This window comes from Ahaetulla prasina, chromosome 3 (genome assembly GCF_028640845.1).
Source record: "Ahaetulla prasina isolate Xishuangbanna chromosome 3, ASM2864084v1, whole genome shotgun sequence".
Taxonomy (NCBI): domain Eukaryota; kingdom Metazoa; phylum Chordata; class Lepidosauria; order Squamata; family Colubridae; genus Ahaetulla; species Ahaetulla prasina.
This window is the reverse complement of record NC_080541.1, coordinates 31,200,422-31,218,276: the sequence shown is the minus strand read 5'-3', so window position 1 is coordinate 31,218,276 and position 17,855 is coordinate 31,200,422. Positions and strand designations below refer to the sequence as shown.

Below are 17,855 nucleotides of genomic sequence, written 5' to 3'. Positions count from 1 at the left end.
GGTCCTTTTGTTTCAGACAGATGTTTGGCAGTTGCAGAGACCAAGGTCAATCTACTCTTAAACATCCAACTTCCATCCTCTTGCTTTCAGGTCTTTACATGATCTCATTGAAATAAACCAAGACTTCTCTGAGCAGTAAGTTGTAACTGATAGCCAAAGAAAACATATTTTAAATATTAAATACACACTGAATATAGTTGGCAGGAAGAACTGGAATATGAATCTATGATGCTGAGTTTACAATTGCCATGAATAGACCTTAGTACAAGATTAAAAATAGGTATATTTCTGAAAATGAATCTTTGATGTCCCCTACTGGTGAAATCCAGCATATCTCAAAAGAGAAACCCACAGGGCTGTGCTGTAGAGTGTCAGATATCAAACATCAGGGGAGTAAAAGATATTTGGTTCTCTGAGCCTATTTATTGCAAATCCTCCTACATGCCTCTCAGCACAGGCTTCCCTGAAGATCCAAATTCAACAATGAAAAAATGCCCTCAGTTTCTCACAAGATCTTCTGGCAGCAGCTTAAAGTACTTAAGAGGGAGAGTGTGGGTGTTTTGTTGTCTGGTTTATATCACTTGAATTCATATGGCATGGATTCGGTTATAATTAATTTCATTCTAGCCATGGAAAAGCACAAGCAACTGGAACCAAGATATTTCCATGCTGTGACAAAACCTTTTTGGAAGGGATTCTTTATTTGGCTTGTCCTCCTTATCCCATATTTATGGCATTTGTTATTAATTTGATTGTTGCATGTGTCCAGCTTGTTTATGGGAGGGCAAACAAATTGAAGTTTAATTGTAGATAAAACAGAGATCCTCCAGTTGTCAATCAGGCAGATTAGGAACTCAAGATTCAGCTTTTACAGCATAGAATCACATGAAGATTCAGATATGCATTCTAGGTGTCCTCTTGGATTGTCCTCACCCTGAATGCTGAGATTTCAGCTATGGCCTGGAATGAATTTGTATATCTCAGCTCAATATGCCAAATGCAGCCATTCTGGGTAATTTCCAATGGGAAAAAGGTCTTGATGAAGAGGTCTTAATGAAGCAGAGCTTAGTTGTATATGGAATGGACCATTTTAGCTCTTTATGGGCCACTTAAACTATCCAAGCTGCAACTAATCCAGAATATTGCAATCACATTGTTGATAGGAGTCAAAGGTAGGGTAGCAACTGCATCATTTAGCAACCAATCCCAGTTATAACAGTGATGAAAAAATAGCTTTGTGACCAGCGCCCACATTTATAAACTTCACAGCATCTCTCTCAGCCACATGTTCACTATCACAGACAGTTAATACACACTATCCTGGGTAAAATTGCAAACATGGTTCGGATTTTTCACTTAGCAACCCTTTTATTTAACAACTGAATTGTCAGTCAAATTAAAACTAACAACTTCAGCATGCAATGCCCTATCGCTAAGTCATGGGTACTTCTACATCCATATATGGTTTATGAGATTGTTAGCATGATCTAGAAGGTGAATAATACATGGATAAAAATACAAATAGCAAAGCAGTTTTTGGATTAAATATTGTGCTTTGTTTTGTTAGGTCTATATAGTCCATCTTGTCATTTGAAATATGGTGACTTTATAGACACAACAATTGGGCAAGTTAGCATTAATGGAAATAGACTGGGGTCAAATTTATATTAAGAAGTTTCATTAAAAATTACTGACATATGTTTATGATTTAGCTTGAACAATATGCTGAGTTAATTTAGGGCATGTAGAACACATAATGCAACAACAACAAATCTGAAGATTAAAACCAAGCCAACCATGTTTTGTACATATATCCCTTGGAATGCTTATCTGGCATAAAAAAGCATATAGTTTGAACCTAGTAAAAGTTGGCTGAGCCCATGAGATGTTACATATTTACAACACAAGCATCTGTCTCTCCACTGCTTGAACAAGGCAGATAGCATTACAAAAACACCATTGGCACATGCCAGCCATTACCCAAATGTAAATTTGGCAAATCATCCCACAAATTATATCACATTTTTCAGTTCACTTGACACATTGGTGTTGCCAGAAGAACCCATTAAAAACTGAAGCCTTGTAACATTCATTACCATGCTCTCAATAACTCAAACTGAATCCCTGTTTCATGACTATGCAAAGATAAATCCTATGCATTCATTTCTGAGCAATTTATGTTGGAATATTGGGCTGACAAAATCACAAGGAAAGCCTTCTGTTGTGAGGTTTAAGATTTTGTTCCTTCTCCAGCAATCACAGAGAAGGTATTATCACTATAAACAGCTTTAGCTCCACGGCCAACTCATTCCCTCCTCCCTCCAAATTGCTGATTTTGGGCAGTCACAGACATGATAAATCAAGTACTATATTTAGTTAATTTTGTATCAGAATGTATTATAGTTTAATATTCACATTTTAAGACAATGATTATAACACATTCAATGACAAACTGTTTTAGTACAGTCTGATAAGATCTCAACAAATGACTCTGGGCAACATACCATATATCATAAAACAAAAATTAAAACCAATTAAAATACTTAGTGTATGGTCCCTACTATGGATGTTAAAGCAGCTAAGAAATGGCTATATTAATCCAGCCTATATGCTCCATTCCTGAGGAAAAATTAGAATGCTTGGTTTTTGGGGGTTTTTTTGGTAGTTTTTTTGTAATTAGAAATACAGTGGTACCTTGGTACTCAGTTGCTTTGAAACTCATCGAATTTGGTACTCAATGCACTTAGATGCAAACATTTTGTCCCAGTATTATTGTTTGTTTGGTACTTGATGCACAAGCTAGAACTTGTCAGTGACAACTACCTTGTGACTCACTACATTATTCCTTATGGGAAAAAATTGTTTGGTACTCATTGCATCTTCTGGAACCACTTAACGATGAGTGCCAAGGTACCACTTAACTATATAAACTTTTGAAGTTTCCTCAAGCATTTGAAATACTGTATATATTAAATATATATGAAACCTTTAGCAGAGTTCTGCTGATGCTTTCTTTCTAGAGAAACCCAGTAGAGTGAGAGAAGGCTCTTATCATGGAAGAACAATTCCAACTGTAGGCTGCCCAGAGTCACCCATGTGTGAGTTGGGCAGCTATATAAATTTGTTTAATAAACAAGCAAACTGGGCTGGCCCTTATAAGAGGAAGATGAATGGAAAATATAAGCTATAGGCTCTTAATCTCAATCTCAACTATACTCAGAGGCAGAGAGGCTCACCTGTTCAGCTCAGATGATTGGCAAGAGTGTGTAACTTCAGATTCTAGAGTCTGAAATTCTTTTTTATTTCTCTTTTTATTCTGGCTTTTCTTTTTGTATCCTGTTTGCTGAACATAAACTTATTTTTGAGTTGCTGTGTATAGCATTTAAAATAGTAGATACCGTAAAAGTAAATAATAATATTTGGAATGAACATAATGTTTGAAAATATATGACTTCTATGCTATGGAAGCTCTTCTCCAGCTCCTTAGTGTAGCCCAGTGCTTCTCAAATAGTGGGGCGCGCCCCCCAGGGGGGGCACGAGGCTCCGTAAAGGGGGGTGCGTTTGACCTCATTTTTTTTAATAATGATACTATTTACAGTCGCGCGGGGGGCGCGAAAAATGTTTTCTTCTTCCTAGGGGGGCATGACAGAAAATAATTGAGAAGCACTGGTGTAGCCTAAAGTCCTTGTAATTCCTGGGGTCTCTCATGTATGTAATAATCTGTCTTAGTTTTCTCAATTAATTACTACTTCCTATGACTTAAATGTTGTATTATCATTATCATTCTAAATGGTATTTAGAAATAGCTATTAAAATGTAAAATATAACACACATCATTATAGTAATTCTTTTTTGACAATAACAAAAGCTAAATTTAAAATTCCAAAGCAAGATTGCAAGACGTATTCAATTATGTTGAAAGTACTTTATTGAAATCTCATGTGTGTGTCTGGCAAAGTAGCAAACACCAATACAAGAGTTTAAAATTTTTTCATTTTTTTTTCAAAAATGTATCAAAAGTTCTATTTGGAATACTGATACAAAGTATTAAATTATTGACTTGATTCATGATCTAAGTAATACTTTCAAAATACATAATTATTAAAAAGTGTTACCTGTTTATAAAAAAGAAAATTTAGGGGTAGGGGATGACACACTTGGTTCTTTTCACTCCAAGAAGCTTAGAGTCGTTTTAAATTTCTCTTGCTTTCTGCACTTCCTGGAGGAGCATTTTTTTTACTTTGTCGCATAGAAGATAAACTGCTACAATCTCTAGACCCATGGAAGGCACATAGACATAAAACACAAAAATCAAAAGCACAATCTTCCCGGCTACAGACTCCACGTTTTTTTAAGGACTGATATTTAGCAGGACACCGACATCTTGGACAGGGTTTTAAAGCTTCATCACTGAAAAGAGTTTGCGCAACCTATATCAGGAAAACAGAGTTTAGGTATTGTATGCATGCATTTTCATAGAGCCACTAATTTATTCTCACATTATATATTTTAGGAGCAGAATGCTCAATATATTTCTAAACAAAAAGTCAAAACACTTCGTTATACTTGAAAAGATATTAGGGTAAGAGACAAAGCTAATGGCAACAGATATCATTTTTTTCAGTAATATATAACAATAGTCTCAGTTTATTAAATAAGTGATAAATGTTCATCACTTAAATAATGTTCTCCAACATCCACAAATATTTTTTATTTTTGCTTGCATAATTCAGCAGAGACCATGTCAAATTATATTGGGTGAATTATATTATATTATAAATATAATTAAAAGAATTATATTTGTGTTTTATTCTAAAGTAGATAATTGCAGTTACCTACCTTTATATATGCTTCTGGCTTGCTCCTTAGTTGAAGATTAGGGCAATGCTGTATTGGTGTCAAAGATGAGTGCATTTGTAATACCACAGATTTTGCTTGAGCCTGGATTGGTCGTAGTGCAAATCTAGTCACCATAAATTTACTAGCAGCATTTTCTGTGTCCAATAGGCATCCCTTTAAAAATGACCCAACACTACAAATCATTTATTTTTACAAAAACCAAAATTAATTTGCAATTTACCATTTTATGTCCACCATGCATTTAAAGATCCTATATATTGTTTTTCTGATAAGTTATAATAAGGTAAGAATTATATGAAAAACTTTCTAATTCATTCAGTTTCAATACTGTAGGGATCTTCAAATTTAATATCCGAACTGAATACATTTCAGCATGATGGCAACTGTTTAGAAGTTTGTTCTAGATTACAGAGTTGATAGAGAGAGAGACCTTTTAAGCTTCACATTGCCCTATGTTAATGTCTGTCTGTCCAATCTTCCAGTTCCAGGGGCATCATGTAAAGCAAATTCAACCTATCTGTAATGGATAGGTTACCTTCTATGGTTGTATTCTATGATTGAGTGCTGTTTAAATGCAATTTTAAAAAATCACTTCTAACAGAGAATTAAATAAATTAGAAATGTGTAAAAGTATACATTTATCAAAATAATAGAAAAATATAGAAATCTTCCTCATCTTAATAATTTTAAAACAGATGTTTCTTACATGGTTAGAGTTTAACTATATGTATTTTAAGATTAATTTTATTAGATTATATCTAACAAAACACATATAATCATATAATCAAATCATATGGTTGACACAAGGCATAACCATTGACATAATTCATACATATAGCTTTCATCAATCAAGGCCTTCATATAATTCTTTTTAGTAAAATAGAGAAGGGGTATTTTTTTAGTCATACTCATGCCACATGCTAACAACACGAACAATACTGGCCAGTATGCAACAGGTGCAGCCAAAATCCAGTTTTATCAATACTAATATTGTTCTGTTCAAACTAGAATTTATAATATAAACTTCCAAACTGATTTATTGTTACCAACATCCTACCAACTCAGTTCAGCAGTATACTGACATGCACTTGAGATGATATATATTTATGTTGTTATTTTTTTCTTCAAGTTCAAACCATGTCTTTTCAATTCACTTTCCAAAGTACCTGTGTAATTTGTAAGTTACCTTAGCATCTGCTCTTAGCTGTTTTATATACAACTTCCGCCTCCGATTTGCATGCTTATCATGTACAACAATTTCTCGCCAGTTTTTGCTTACTTTCCACATACTGAAAAAAAGATTTGTTATCAGTACCATTCCAACATTATGCAACAATTGAATGGATTGCTTCATTCCTAATACACTGTAGGTATAAGTGTGTATAATTCAAGTATACAGTGTTCCTAATATAGAATAGAATAGAATAGAATTTTTTTTTATTGGCCAAGTGTGATTGGACACACAAGGAATTTGTCTTGGTGCATATGCTCTCAGTGTACATAAAAGAAAAGATAAGTTCATCAAGGTACAACATTTACAACCCAAATGATGGTCAATCTATCAATATAATAATATACTATAATATATATAATATACTGACAAGTGAAAGAACTACACTAGAGGTTATTATTAAAAACAATCAAGACAATATATGTTCGTCAAATTATTGAAATATTTATAGATTAATCATTTTTAACAATTTACACCAAATGCTAGTATTAAATATTCAATTCCTAATATATGCAATTAATACATATGATGTTGACATACTTCATTCCTCAGCCTAACATGAAACACATGGAAAATACTTTTCCATACATAATAAATATTTGTCCAATTCCAAGCCTTATTTAATAAAAGTACTACCATGTCTGGAATTACATAACACAAAGCAAAAAGAAAAGTTGGAATACAAGTGAAAATTACCACAAGATGTTGAAAAGATGTTGTTCCATTCACCTTCCACCTGATTTTTAATCAATAGCAGCAAATATTCTACACCAAATTTGATTTTTGTAATTTTTTTTCTAAATGTTTTGTTGGTACTATTAGCTTCTACAAATTTTGCAGATTTTTCAGATCAGGGCACGTTTATTTTGTCCAGTGCAGTTAGGTCACATGAGCATACGCACTCAGAGAGCTACGTTTATTATTAGTCTGTGTGATTTCAATGTAGCTACATTTATATAGAAAAGTTCAGCAAATGCTTACAATCTTGCAAATATATATTTCTTACCTGCATAAGCTTTCTACAGTCAAGATGTCTAAAATTGTAGCAAGAATATGTTTTAAGTCTCTGTCTTTTAATTCTGTTAAGATATCTAATTTTTCTATTCCCATTTTCTTGCCAATTAGTTGAGCAACAATATATTTTAACACAGATAAATTATCACCATCAAGTTTCTTCAGTAGATCTTTTTTGTCTGTTCTTTTATTTCTGGTTTGCATAAAGATCTCATGAATGACTTGCAAAGCCGGGGTTTTTGAGAGATTTCCAAAATTTGGAGCCACGTATTTACTTTCATCTTCTTTAAAAACTAATTCATTGTCTTCATTGATAAAATCATCTTTTTGTTTGGGTTTTGAATTAGCACTGGAATGGTAATCTTCCTCTTTTTCTGATTGTGACCCACGTTCTGAAAGAGTGGATAATCTTCTTGAGCGCTGTAGTTTTTTTACTTTTCTTTTAGAATTTAGATTGCTGGAAGATTGATTACGATTTTGAAGTAATTCTTGGAAGGATCCTTCATGATCTGAAAAGGAATCTTCTGATTTATCAGACCCAAGTGAATTATAGCTACTGGTATCAGGAGTTAGCAAGCTCAAGTCACTTATTTCTTTAACAGAGGGTGTATTTGTGTCAGATGTATTAAGATTAAATCTTTCAACAAGATTGTTGATGGGTGTGATAAATTTGTCATCACTTACAGTAGATAATGAAGATTGAGAAGTTCTGATTAACCCCGAACTTTGATTACTAAAATATAGATGCGTACTATCAGTTAAAACATTAGGAGTGATTGTAAAAGATTTGGACTGGATTGGTGATAAACCACCTGGTTCTGACAAGCTGCCTTTAGGTTTTGAATCATCTATTGTAGAAGTCCTTTGCTGGGAGAACATAAATCTCAATTTTTGACAATCAGAATTAGATTCTTCAATTTTTAGCGTACTGGTAGCCAAAGGTTTATAGCTTTTCTCTTTTGGAGAATCCAAAGCATGCTTTGATATCCTTTCATCGAAGCTAAGGAAATGAGATAAGCATGTTTTTTTCGTATTATTCGCTGAAGATGATAGTTGCTTTTCAGAACATCCCAATGTACCAACAGATGCTGCTTTTGACACAAGTAACCTTCTGCGGAGTGTTGAGTCTTTTTTCGCAACTTTGGGTGTTTCACAATAGTCTCTAGGTATATTAGCATCCTTTCCTTCTGATAAAATAGCATTGTGTTTAATGGGAGACAAAACGGAAGTGCACAAGCTACTAGAATGCAAATATTTAGAATATTCTGTTTCATTATGTTGATCTTTGCATTCTGCATCAGTGTAATAAAAACTTGGGTCCTTGATTGATTCATTGTATCCACTGTCATGAAATATGGAAGGAGAGCACGAATCTTTAAAACTGCAGTATCTTGCACTATTTCCAGGAGAGGTCAGTCTACCTCTTTTAAAAATATTAGATAGAATTGAATGGGTTTCTGACATCTTGTGTTCGGAACTGATTAACCTCTGCAAAATAAAAAATAGTATTTTACATTAGAAATCAATAGCATAATTTTATTTATAATTATAATTTTATTTACCTTTTAAGGCTTTTAAAAAGAGGTTTTTTGTCAGGAATGGTACAGGATTTCCTGCTTATGCAGGGGGTTGGACCAGAAGACCTCCAAGGTCCAATTCTGTTATTCTGTTATTTAAGAATTTAATGTTTTTTGGTATATTCATGGAAATATGTTAACCAAAGAACTCAGTCATCACACTTTGTTTCTGTTTTATATTATATTAAGATATTTGTGTTCTGTACTTGGTATTATTAGTTATCATTGAAAAAAGTGTCATGCTATGTTTTGCTTATTAATTTCTATCCATTTTTCTAGCATATCCTTAATAACTCTGGAATAACTTGGTAATTTCTGATTTGTATCCATGAGTAAATTGGAAGCTGATAAAAACTGAAGATCAAGCTTTAGCAAAATTAGATTTTAACAGGTTAGTTTTATTCCTTGGAATAGCTTATATAAAATTTGCATAGAAATGTTTTAATTAAAAAGATAATTTTAAAATGCTTGAGTTAAATGTTGCATTTCTATGTAAAAGCATCTATACTGAACATGTTGAAGATTTTTTTTTTTGGTTGTTGTTTTTTTTAGTAAAGTTGCTATAATTTCATTTCCTTCCTTTTTTTTAATCTCTAGAACTTTAAGATTGAGCATATGGGATCTCCGAGGTGTTATGTCCAAATGAACTCCATTGTCAGTAGATTCAACAGAGTATAGGCTTTACTGCCATCATCCACTACTGTCTTTCATTGGCTTTTAAACTAATATGATAATATTGTACTTAATGTTTTTATTAAAGTATCAAAGAAGCTTTAATTCTAAATATTCTCAGATTCATATATTATATTAATCTGGTCCATTCGTATTTATACATTCTAAAAAGTTGTAATTTATAACCTGTTTGGTTACTGAATTATGAGTACTTATGACTTTTCTAACACATTGCATCTTTAGTTTCTTCTTAAAGGGAACAGTTATTTTTTCCCCAAGGTAGGAAAGTTGTTTCTTGTTTATAAAAATAAATATGTAGACAGTTATATACATGCATAATTAGAAAGAAATGCCACTTTGTTTTGAGGATTTTATTTCTGAATAAAGTAATAGAATAGTAGTTTTAGTTTTCATTTATGTAATAATGCATATAATAAGGGAGTCTAACAGATTGCTATCTCTATGGAAATCTAAAAAATATCTAATAAACTACCTTACAATATCCCCATTAATAAACTAGTAAAATACAAACTAAATGATATAACTGTTAAATGGATTAATAGCTCACTGAATGATTACACCCAGAGAGTACTCATAAATAATTCTGATCAGACTGAAGAGTATTATAGAGTGAACTGCATCCCAGGGCTCTGTCCTGGATCCTGTTTTATTTAACATTTGTATTAATGACTCATATGAGATGATGACTGTCAATTTGGTGACACAAACTTGTAAGAGGCCTAACTTTTCAGAGGATAAAGAGAAGTTCAAAAATATCCAGACAAGCTTGAACATTGGAGTGAAATGAACAGGATGAAACTTAATAGGTAAAGATAGGGGGGATCCCACCTGGCAGTAGTGTATGTGAACAGGATCTGGGTATTTCACTGGATGGCAAGTTGAATATGAGCCAATCAAGTGACAGAACTTCTAAAAAAGCATATGCTATGTGGGGATTTATCAGCATATAGAAAACCAGGGAGATGGTCTTGTAACAAATATTTAGAAACTGTTATGTAAATAAAGAAACAGAAACATTCTTTAAGTTCTGGGATGGGAGATACAGGTAGTCCTCGACTTATGATCAAAATTAAGCCCAAAATGTCCATTGATAAGCAAGAGAGTTGTTAATTTTGGCCAATTTTACAACCTTTCTTGCCACAGTTGTTAAGTGAATCACTGCAGGGTTTTTTTTTTAGTTAATAATATGCTTGTTAAATGAATCTGACTTCTCCATTGACTTCGCTTGTCAAAAAGTCACAAAAGGTGATTGCATGAATCCGGGATGCTGCAACTGTCATAAAAACATTCCAGTTGCCAAGCATTCAAATTTTGATCATGTGACCAGGGGGATGCTGCAAGTACTAAACAAATAGTTGTAAGTCAAGGACTACCTGTATTATAGCATATCTCAATAAACACAGTCTGGTGAGAGAGGTTTCCTGAAAATGGGCTCCAGCATGAGTCCGAAAGCTCAGAAGACTAAACCTCTGGTCCCGGTGACCAACACAGATAGGATCCTGCAACATACTGAGACATGTATATTTGCCTTCATTTGTATCTCAATAAAGTATAATACTGGTCTTTATGAAGAGTGTGTTTAGAGATCTGGTCTACCCTGAAGAACTGATATAACAGAAGCTTAGAGTCCTGATTATGGGAAATAACTGCCCCATTTTGTCTTGGTTAGGGCTGACATTAAATACTGTATCCAGTTTTATTTTTAAAAGGACAGTGACAAGCCACAATGAGTTGAGAGGATTGTCAAGTTGGTGATAAGACAAGATACCACGTGCATGTGTACTTCCTAAAGCTTTTGAGAGCGGGGTAGCTTCAAATCGGTTTGTTTTTTTTTCTTGGCAACTGCCTGGACTAGATCCTGCAGTTTTCTTGGCAACGTTTTTCTGAAGTGATTTGCCATTGCCTGCTTCCTAGGGCTGAGAGTGAGTAATTGACCCAAGATTACCCAATCGACTTTGTAGCAGAGATAGGACTAAAATTTCTAGACTTATGCCTTAACCACGACACCAAACTGGCTCTCCTAAAGTTTATGCTATAATGTGCTAATTTTTAGTTCTTAATTAAAAGAATCTTAATTACAGTATCTTTGTTGACGTGCACTAACATCACTATTCAAGAATCAGTTGAAAAAAACTAAAATTATGACAATCTTTCTTGGAAAGAAAAGTAATTTTATTAGTTTCAATGAGGAGTACTGAAACAGCATGGCAAACATTTTCTATAAATATATCATATCATTTATGATTTATATTGTAGAAAAAAAGTTCTCAGGAAAAATTAACGTGTCATCTAATGAAACTTTTTGAGCTTGCTGCCAAGTAAATAAAAATGATTTAATAAGTGTTTTCCTAGAGTATTACTTGTCACAGTTAGAACTATGATCACTTTCACAAAAGTTATCACATACCTGAAGATTCTTTGTTTACTTATGCTCAATTACATTATTAGAAAATACTACTTTTCTTCCACCTTCCTCTTCCCTTTGATTCTCTTCCTCCAATTTATATCATTTTTCCAGTTAAGTCTTGAGTGTGAATTGATCCATTGGGGGAGGGGGGTGTTTGCAGGAGAGCAACAACTAAATCAAAATTTCATCCAATTGTAGATTTAAAAATATGGAGAAACAGACTTGATAGCCTTAGACAGCTTTTCCCTGGAGAGGAACTAAGGTGTAGGCTTATAGATGCAGCCTGTAACTATTTCTTGGAATATGCAACTAAAAATGGACCCACCATGTTCAAAAGCAGCATATAAAGGTAGTCCTTGACTTACAACTGTTCATTTATGACTGTTTGAAGTTACAAACCTGAAAAAAGTGACTTAAGACTGTTTTTCACACTTATGACCATTGCAGCATCCCTGTGGTCACATGATCAAAATTCAGATGCTTGGCAACTGGTTCATATTTATGATGGTTGTAGTGTCCTGGAGTCATGTGATCACTTTGTGCAACCTTCTGACATTTTGCAATCTTCTGACAGTAGACAAGCAAAGTCAAAGGAGGAAGCCAGATTCATTTAACAACCGTGTTATTAAACACCTGCAGTGATTCACTTAACAACTGCAACAAGAAAGGTCATAAAGTAGGGCAAAATTCACTTAACTGTCTTACTTTACAAAATAAAATTTTAGGTTCAGTTGTTATCATAGGTTCAGGACTACCTCTATTTGTCTATTAAAACACAACAAATGATCATCATGAAGGGAGGACTGTGACATCTTTGATCTTTTTCAATTGCTTAGAAAATGGCGAGAATTAATATTCTACTTCTGTTCTACTTTGGAATGAACAGCTATCAGACATAAAGTTTAGCAGGGAATGGCATACACTACTAAAAACATATCGCCCCCAACAACCCTGGGTAAAAGTTTTGGAATATACTTAAGGCAAGTTAAATATTAATAATTTAATATATGTTGCGCTGGATGTTTGCATAAGCCGGTGAATAAGGAACATTTCTAATACAGACGTATTTATGTTCACCTGCAACCTTTTACCTCAGATATATTAACAGCAGCCATCTTAAACAAGTCTACTCAGAAGTAAGACCCTTATTTCCCCCTCAAGTTCCAGATTAGTGTGTACAGCACTGCAATCCTAAACTACTCCAAACGTCTCTCCTCCCGGTGTATAAAGTCAATGCCAGCCCCTACTGATGTCTTGGGTGTTGGCTGTTTGAAATTTCCTCCACCAGACCAGGCAACAGACCTCACTTACCTAGTCAGTCTGAAAGGCAAAAGTTGCTTCAGGTGAAGTTTTCTGCATATTTAATTCGGAATGGAGAAGGAGGAGGAGAGATGAAAGGGGGTGGGGAGAATCCCTACTCCTTTCCCCAGTGTATCGCTCAGCAGTATGCTTAAAGCCCTCAATGGCAGGTAACTGTAATTCACATCCAGGTATGCTCAACCACCCCGCTTTGCACCCCAGGTGAGGGGTTACACTCTTGCCATTTTCTCTGGGATCAGAAGAGCCGGGACAGACAGAGAGGCGGGGTTTATTCCCCGGGAGTGAGGGGCAAAGAGAGCTCCCCCAATCCCCCTCCGGTCAAGATGGGCGAGGAAAGCCGGTGGAGGGGAGGGGAGGACGATGACCAACGGGGAGCCTGTGAGACTGGGGGAAAGCAATGCGAGCGCCGCCCCGGAGATTTAGAGGAGAGCTCTTGGCAGCCCAGAGCCGGCTCAGCTGTGTCTCTTGACTCCTGTCGCCTGGGACCGCAGTGGAAAGAGCCGCCGGCTGCTCGCGTGCGTCAGCTGAGGTTTCCCTCGCTGCGGTTTGAACTACCCGCCTTTCCTAACAGTTGTAGTTCCCCCGCCCGCCCCGCTAGCTCCCAAGGAGGGAGGCTCGGGTAACTCAGACTCACGAGCGTCGCGGCTCCACGAAAGGGACGCTGCGACGCTGCAGCTGCCCGAGGCTGATTGAGCGGCCGGGGAAAACAAGGCAAGTGCTGTTGGGGGGACTTTTTGCGCTGTTGGGGGGACTTTTTGTGAAGGGCGGTTAAACCAGCAGGAAGGCTGCCTTCCCTGCCTTAATTTTCTCTTCATCTCTGCCCAAGTCTACCGTAGTTCTGTTCCGGGCTTCGCTGGGTGCATTATTTAGCCGCTGCCGTTAGGACGTTTTCTGGTGTGTGTGTGTGTATGTATGTGGTTTTTTTTTTTACACTATGTATAAAAATCTGTTTTATGTTTAGTACTGAAGCTGAGTCCCTGCTCCTCGCCGTCGCAATTCACACTGAAGTCGATTGGAATCCTCATTCACTCTGTATGGAAAAGGTCTCGTTTCACAATGTTCCAAAAGAATTCGCAACGCGTCAAACTGATACGAGAATGAAAGGTCGTGATTTAAGACACTTAAGAAAAGCCCCATGTGGGTTCTCCCAGTTTAGAGCTGGGAATGAATACTATATTAATTGTGCAAACTGGTTGTAAAAGTATCTTGCGCAACACATGCTTGACTGTAGTCCCTTGACGCATGGTGTATTCACCCATTTTTCTGAATGTCAAGGACATACTGAACCATAAATGAACAACGGTATGTTTGCTAACCTGTTAGGTTAAAATGTAGTTAGCTAAAGTTCAATAAGTCATGTGAAAACACCCAACACCTTCCTCTACGAGTAAAATGCTATTACTCCGGATGGTAAGTAGATTTAGGCATTATGAAGGCCGGGACTGCAGATATTTACTAAACGTATTTGTGGTATTCTTCAGAGCTTGTAAGCATTCAGAATATCTGGGGGGGGGGGGGAAGAATTGTCCTTATAACAATGGAGGCACAACTTCCATGTTACATAATTTGTTTGGTTTGGGTTAAATAATGTGAACCTAGTCATCGTGGCTTGTAAACTGTGGCCAACTTTTTTTAAAATAAACTTTGGTTAAAGAGTTTTTAATATGTGAATTTAGTCACAGTATTTTCAAATATGGTCATTCAAATTTATGATTTTGTCCCATTGAGTTCAATGAATGTATTCAAAGTCCAGTGCTGTGGCTTGATGAGACCTTGTCATATTAGATTTTTTTATCTAGTTGTGAAGAAAAGCATTTTGCAGATCTTCGGATCAATTTTATTGAAACCAACATGTAGCTATAATAAATGCTATTAGATATAGGTGTTGGTATTTCAAGCTATTCTAAATACATTCTGAATCTTCCAGCTCCCTGAAGTTCTTTCAGGACCGTTTTAAACATTTTGTTTTCATTGTATATTGAAAAAGAGAAACCTCTCCCCGCCCTCGTTTACTAAACCAAACTAGTAATATATTCATAAAACGTTATATAATTACATCAAGAATAACTTAATTTATATAACTGAAATCCCCTGCATTATAGTTCTAGATCGCTTTATCGCAAAGGCGAGGGAGTATTACTTGATTACGTCATCAACGTGCGCCACAGAGTCGTGCGTGTGAGATACCGTACGTCCTGTAAGGGGAAGAGGCCGTCATAGTAGATTTATTTTGAAGAAACCACTTCGTTTGAACAGGTCTAGTCCGGATTTTTTTTGTCCCTTTCCGATATTTTTCCTCAATTCACATTTTCTTTTGACGCTTCGAGTAAAACCTCATAGATCAAGCCACGACCGGTAAGTTGTTTCCAATACCTTAACGAGCTCTTTTGTGTCATTTTCTTTTTAATTTTGCTCAACCTAAATTGATTTGTGGAGGAAAATTATGTAACTTCAACCTGCTGGCTTTCTTTTACAGCAGAATATGGAAACTGAAGAAGATGCTCCCCCTCCAAAGCAGCAGCCTATGATATACATCTGCGGAGGTTAAGTGATGCCATAGCACACAGGGAATAAAGCTGTTAAAGGGATAGGGTTGGGGTGGGGGGTTGTTAACAAGACTTTCTTGTTAAAAGTGCTATACATTTTTTCCTATTGATTTGAGTCCTAATTTTTTTAAAGCGTGAATCTGAACAGTGCTATAGATTTAAATAGAATGTGTGTCAGTTAAAAATCACCTAGTTAATCTTCTGGCGTTTCCATGCTAGTGCCATTTTTCTGCATTCTGAAGGAGGAAAAAAGCTAGATATTATAGCTACATCTGGTTTGCCTCCACCCTGTAATTGTGAAAAAGAATATGAGATACCAGTCATAATCTAGTAGACCTTTTTTTTTTTTACTAGGAAGAGAATTTCTTGAAGTTTTAATCATATATATCACTGAAGAGTAGTCAGAAAGTTGGTTAGCAAAATTTACTTATTTCCAATAAAATATGTGGGTTTTTTATGTCCTAATTCTTAGTTTAATTTCATTTTTCATTTTATCTCTTACTGATTGTCATTATTTTCAGATTGCCACAAAGAAAATGAGATAAAAGCAAGAGATCCTATCAGATGCAGAGAGTGTGGTTACAGAATAATGTATAAGAAAAGAACAAAAAGATGTATCCTTATACTTGAGCATCTTAATTTGTGTTTTTTATCTCTTCTAGTATCTCATTCGTTGATGTCATTTTATATTTACACAGTGATTTGCCAATGTCTGTTGTATTTCATATAAGTGTGCCTCATACAGGTAGACCACAATTGTGCCCAACATTTCTGTTGCTAAAAGTTGTTAAATGAGTTTTGCACCATTTTATGACCTTACTTGCCACAGTTGTTAAATGAATCACTGTAATTGCTAACTTAGTAACACAGTTGTTAGGGTTAGAGTCTGGCTTCCCCCTTGACTTTGCTTCACAGAAATTTACATTACTTGTATAATTACCTGTATATTAGTTAGATGAAGCATACTGTAAAATTGGGATAGTATTAAAAGCTCCTTAAGATGATCTATAAAATAGAATCCCAGAGTTTACTATTACACTATTAGATATGCAAATATTTGATCTGATTTAGAAGTACTTTAAAGCAGGCTTGCCATAGCTTAAAGTATATAACATAGTACTTTGTAATCTATTTTCTCAAGTGACATTGTAAGTGTGACTAGTGAAAGCAGTGTCTGTTACACTTAATTGTGCCAGCATTTCCTGTCCCTATTTAATGTTTCCTTTCATAACATTTTAAAATCAATTTCTCTTCAGGGTTCCAGCCACTTAAGAGAGGAGTACATTCAAAACAGTCTGGGTAGGGAGTTTTTACATGCAGTACACCCATTTTTCCTTACAGTGCCTGAAAATTCTAATAGATGTTGAATTGGGCTTTTATTTATTCATAATAATTGTAGATATCATAGTTGTGAGATTCTGGTAGAAAATAGAAACTACAGATTAAAACAACTTAATAGATACATACACAATGGATCTCTACAGTTGCTTTGTTCAAAAATACACTACAATAAAAATATTTTAACTATTTTGCAGAATGCAAGGAAGTAAGTTTCTACTTATACTTCCAGGGGAATCAAATTCCACAGCATTGGGCCACTGTCTCATCGAAGCCCTATGTACTTCTCATGGAATGGAAACTTTCATAAACCCTTTTGAGATAGGTTGCATGGGCAAAATCAGTTTAATAGTTTTTGGATCTGATTTAGAAAATCTTTTATTATTTGCCAGTTTTATCTGTTAGTGAAAAAGAGCAATAGGAAGGATTATAAATAAAATAGAATGTATGGGTAGGCCTCCAGTTAGGAATACATTTGTGAACTATGAGAAAATATACATGTGACAGAAGATCAGCTAAGGGACAACTGTTATTTTATAATTGCAAATTATAAAATTATTTGTCTAATTTTTATTATAGTTGCCATTTTTCATACTTTCTAGTCAATCATTTCTTTAACTCTGTCATAGTAGTTGTATTTGATGCCCGATGAAGAGAACAGAAGATGCATCTAATTGATCTGAATTCATGTCCATTCTATGTTGATTTTATTTAAGCAAATACTCCAATTTTGGTTCTTGCAATAAAATTTTATTCAAATATTTTGTTGACTCTGTTTATAGAAGCAAAATTTGTTAGAGTTAGTTGTACTATGTACTATCTAATTAAAATTACCAAATTGTTTTTGGTTTGGAATGAAATAGGGAAGG

At 35.0% G+C, this 17,855-nt stretch overlaps 1 protein-coding gene and 1 long non-coding RNA gene across 5 annotated transcripts in view; one reads left to right on the top strand and one right to left on the bottom strand.

Moving 5' to 3' along the window:
• Positions 1-4,181: 4,181 nt before the first annotated feature.
• The window catches only part of FBXO43 (F-box protein 43), a 49,825-nt gene continuing 36,151 nt past the window's right edge, over positions 4,182-17,855 (bottom strand). The window contains exons 2-5 of the mRNA XM_058175732.1: positions 7,098-8,593; positions 6,047-6,149; positions 4,840-5,013; positions 4,182-4,430 (exon numbers count right to left, since the gene is read on the bottom strand). Of these exons, the coding sequence (XP_058031715.1) occupies positions 4,182-4,430; positions 4,840-5,013; positions 6,047-6,149; positions 7,098-8,569 (1,998 nt within the window). The 5' untranslated portion in view covers positions 8,570-8,593. The remainder of the gene's footprint in view (positions 4,431-4,839; positions 5,014-6,046; positions 6,150-7,097; positions 8,594-17,855) is intronic.
• LOC131194581 (uncharacterized) lies at positions 14,062-17,747 on the top strand. Of its 4 annotated transcripts, none has more exons than XR_009154231.1 (5): positions 14,062-14,145; positions 15,205-15,457; positions 15,579-15,645; positions 16,170-16,262; positions 17,616-17,747. It is a non-coding gene; the product is annotated as an uncharacterized LOC131194581 (long non-coding RNA). The 4 variants fall into 4 exon arrangements; XR_009154229.1 differs by having other exon boundaries at positions 14,067-14,206; XR_009154232.1 differs by lacking the exon at positions 14,062-14,145 and adding an exon at positions 14,213-14,404.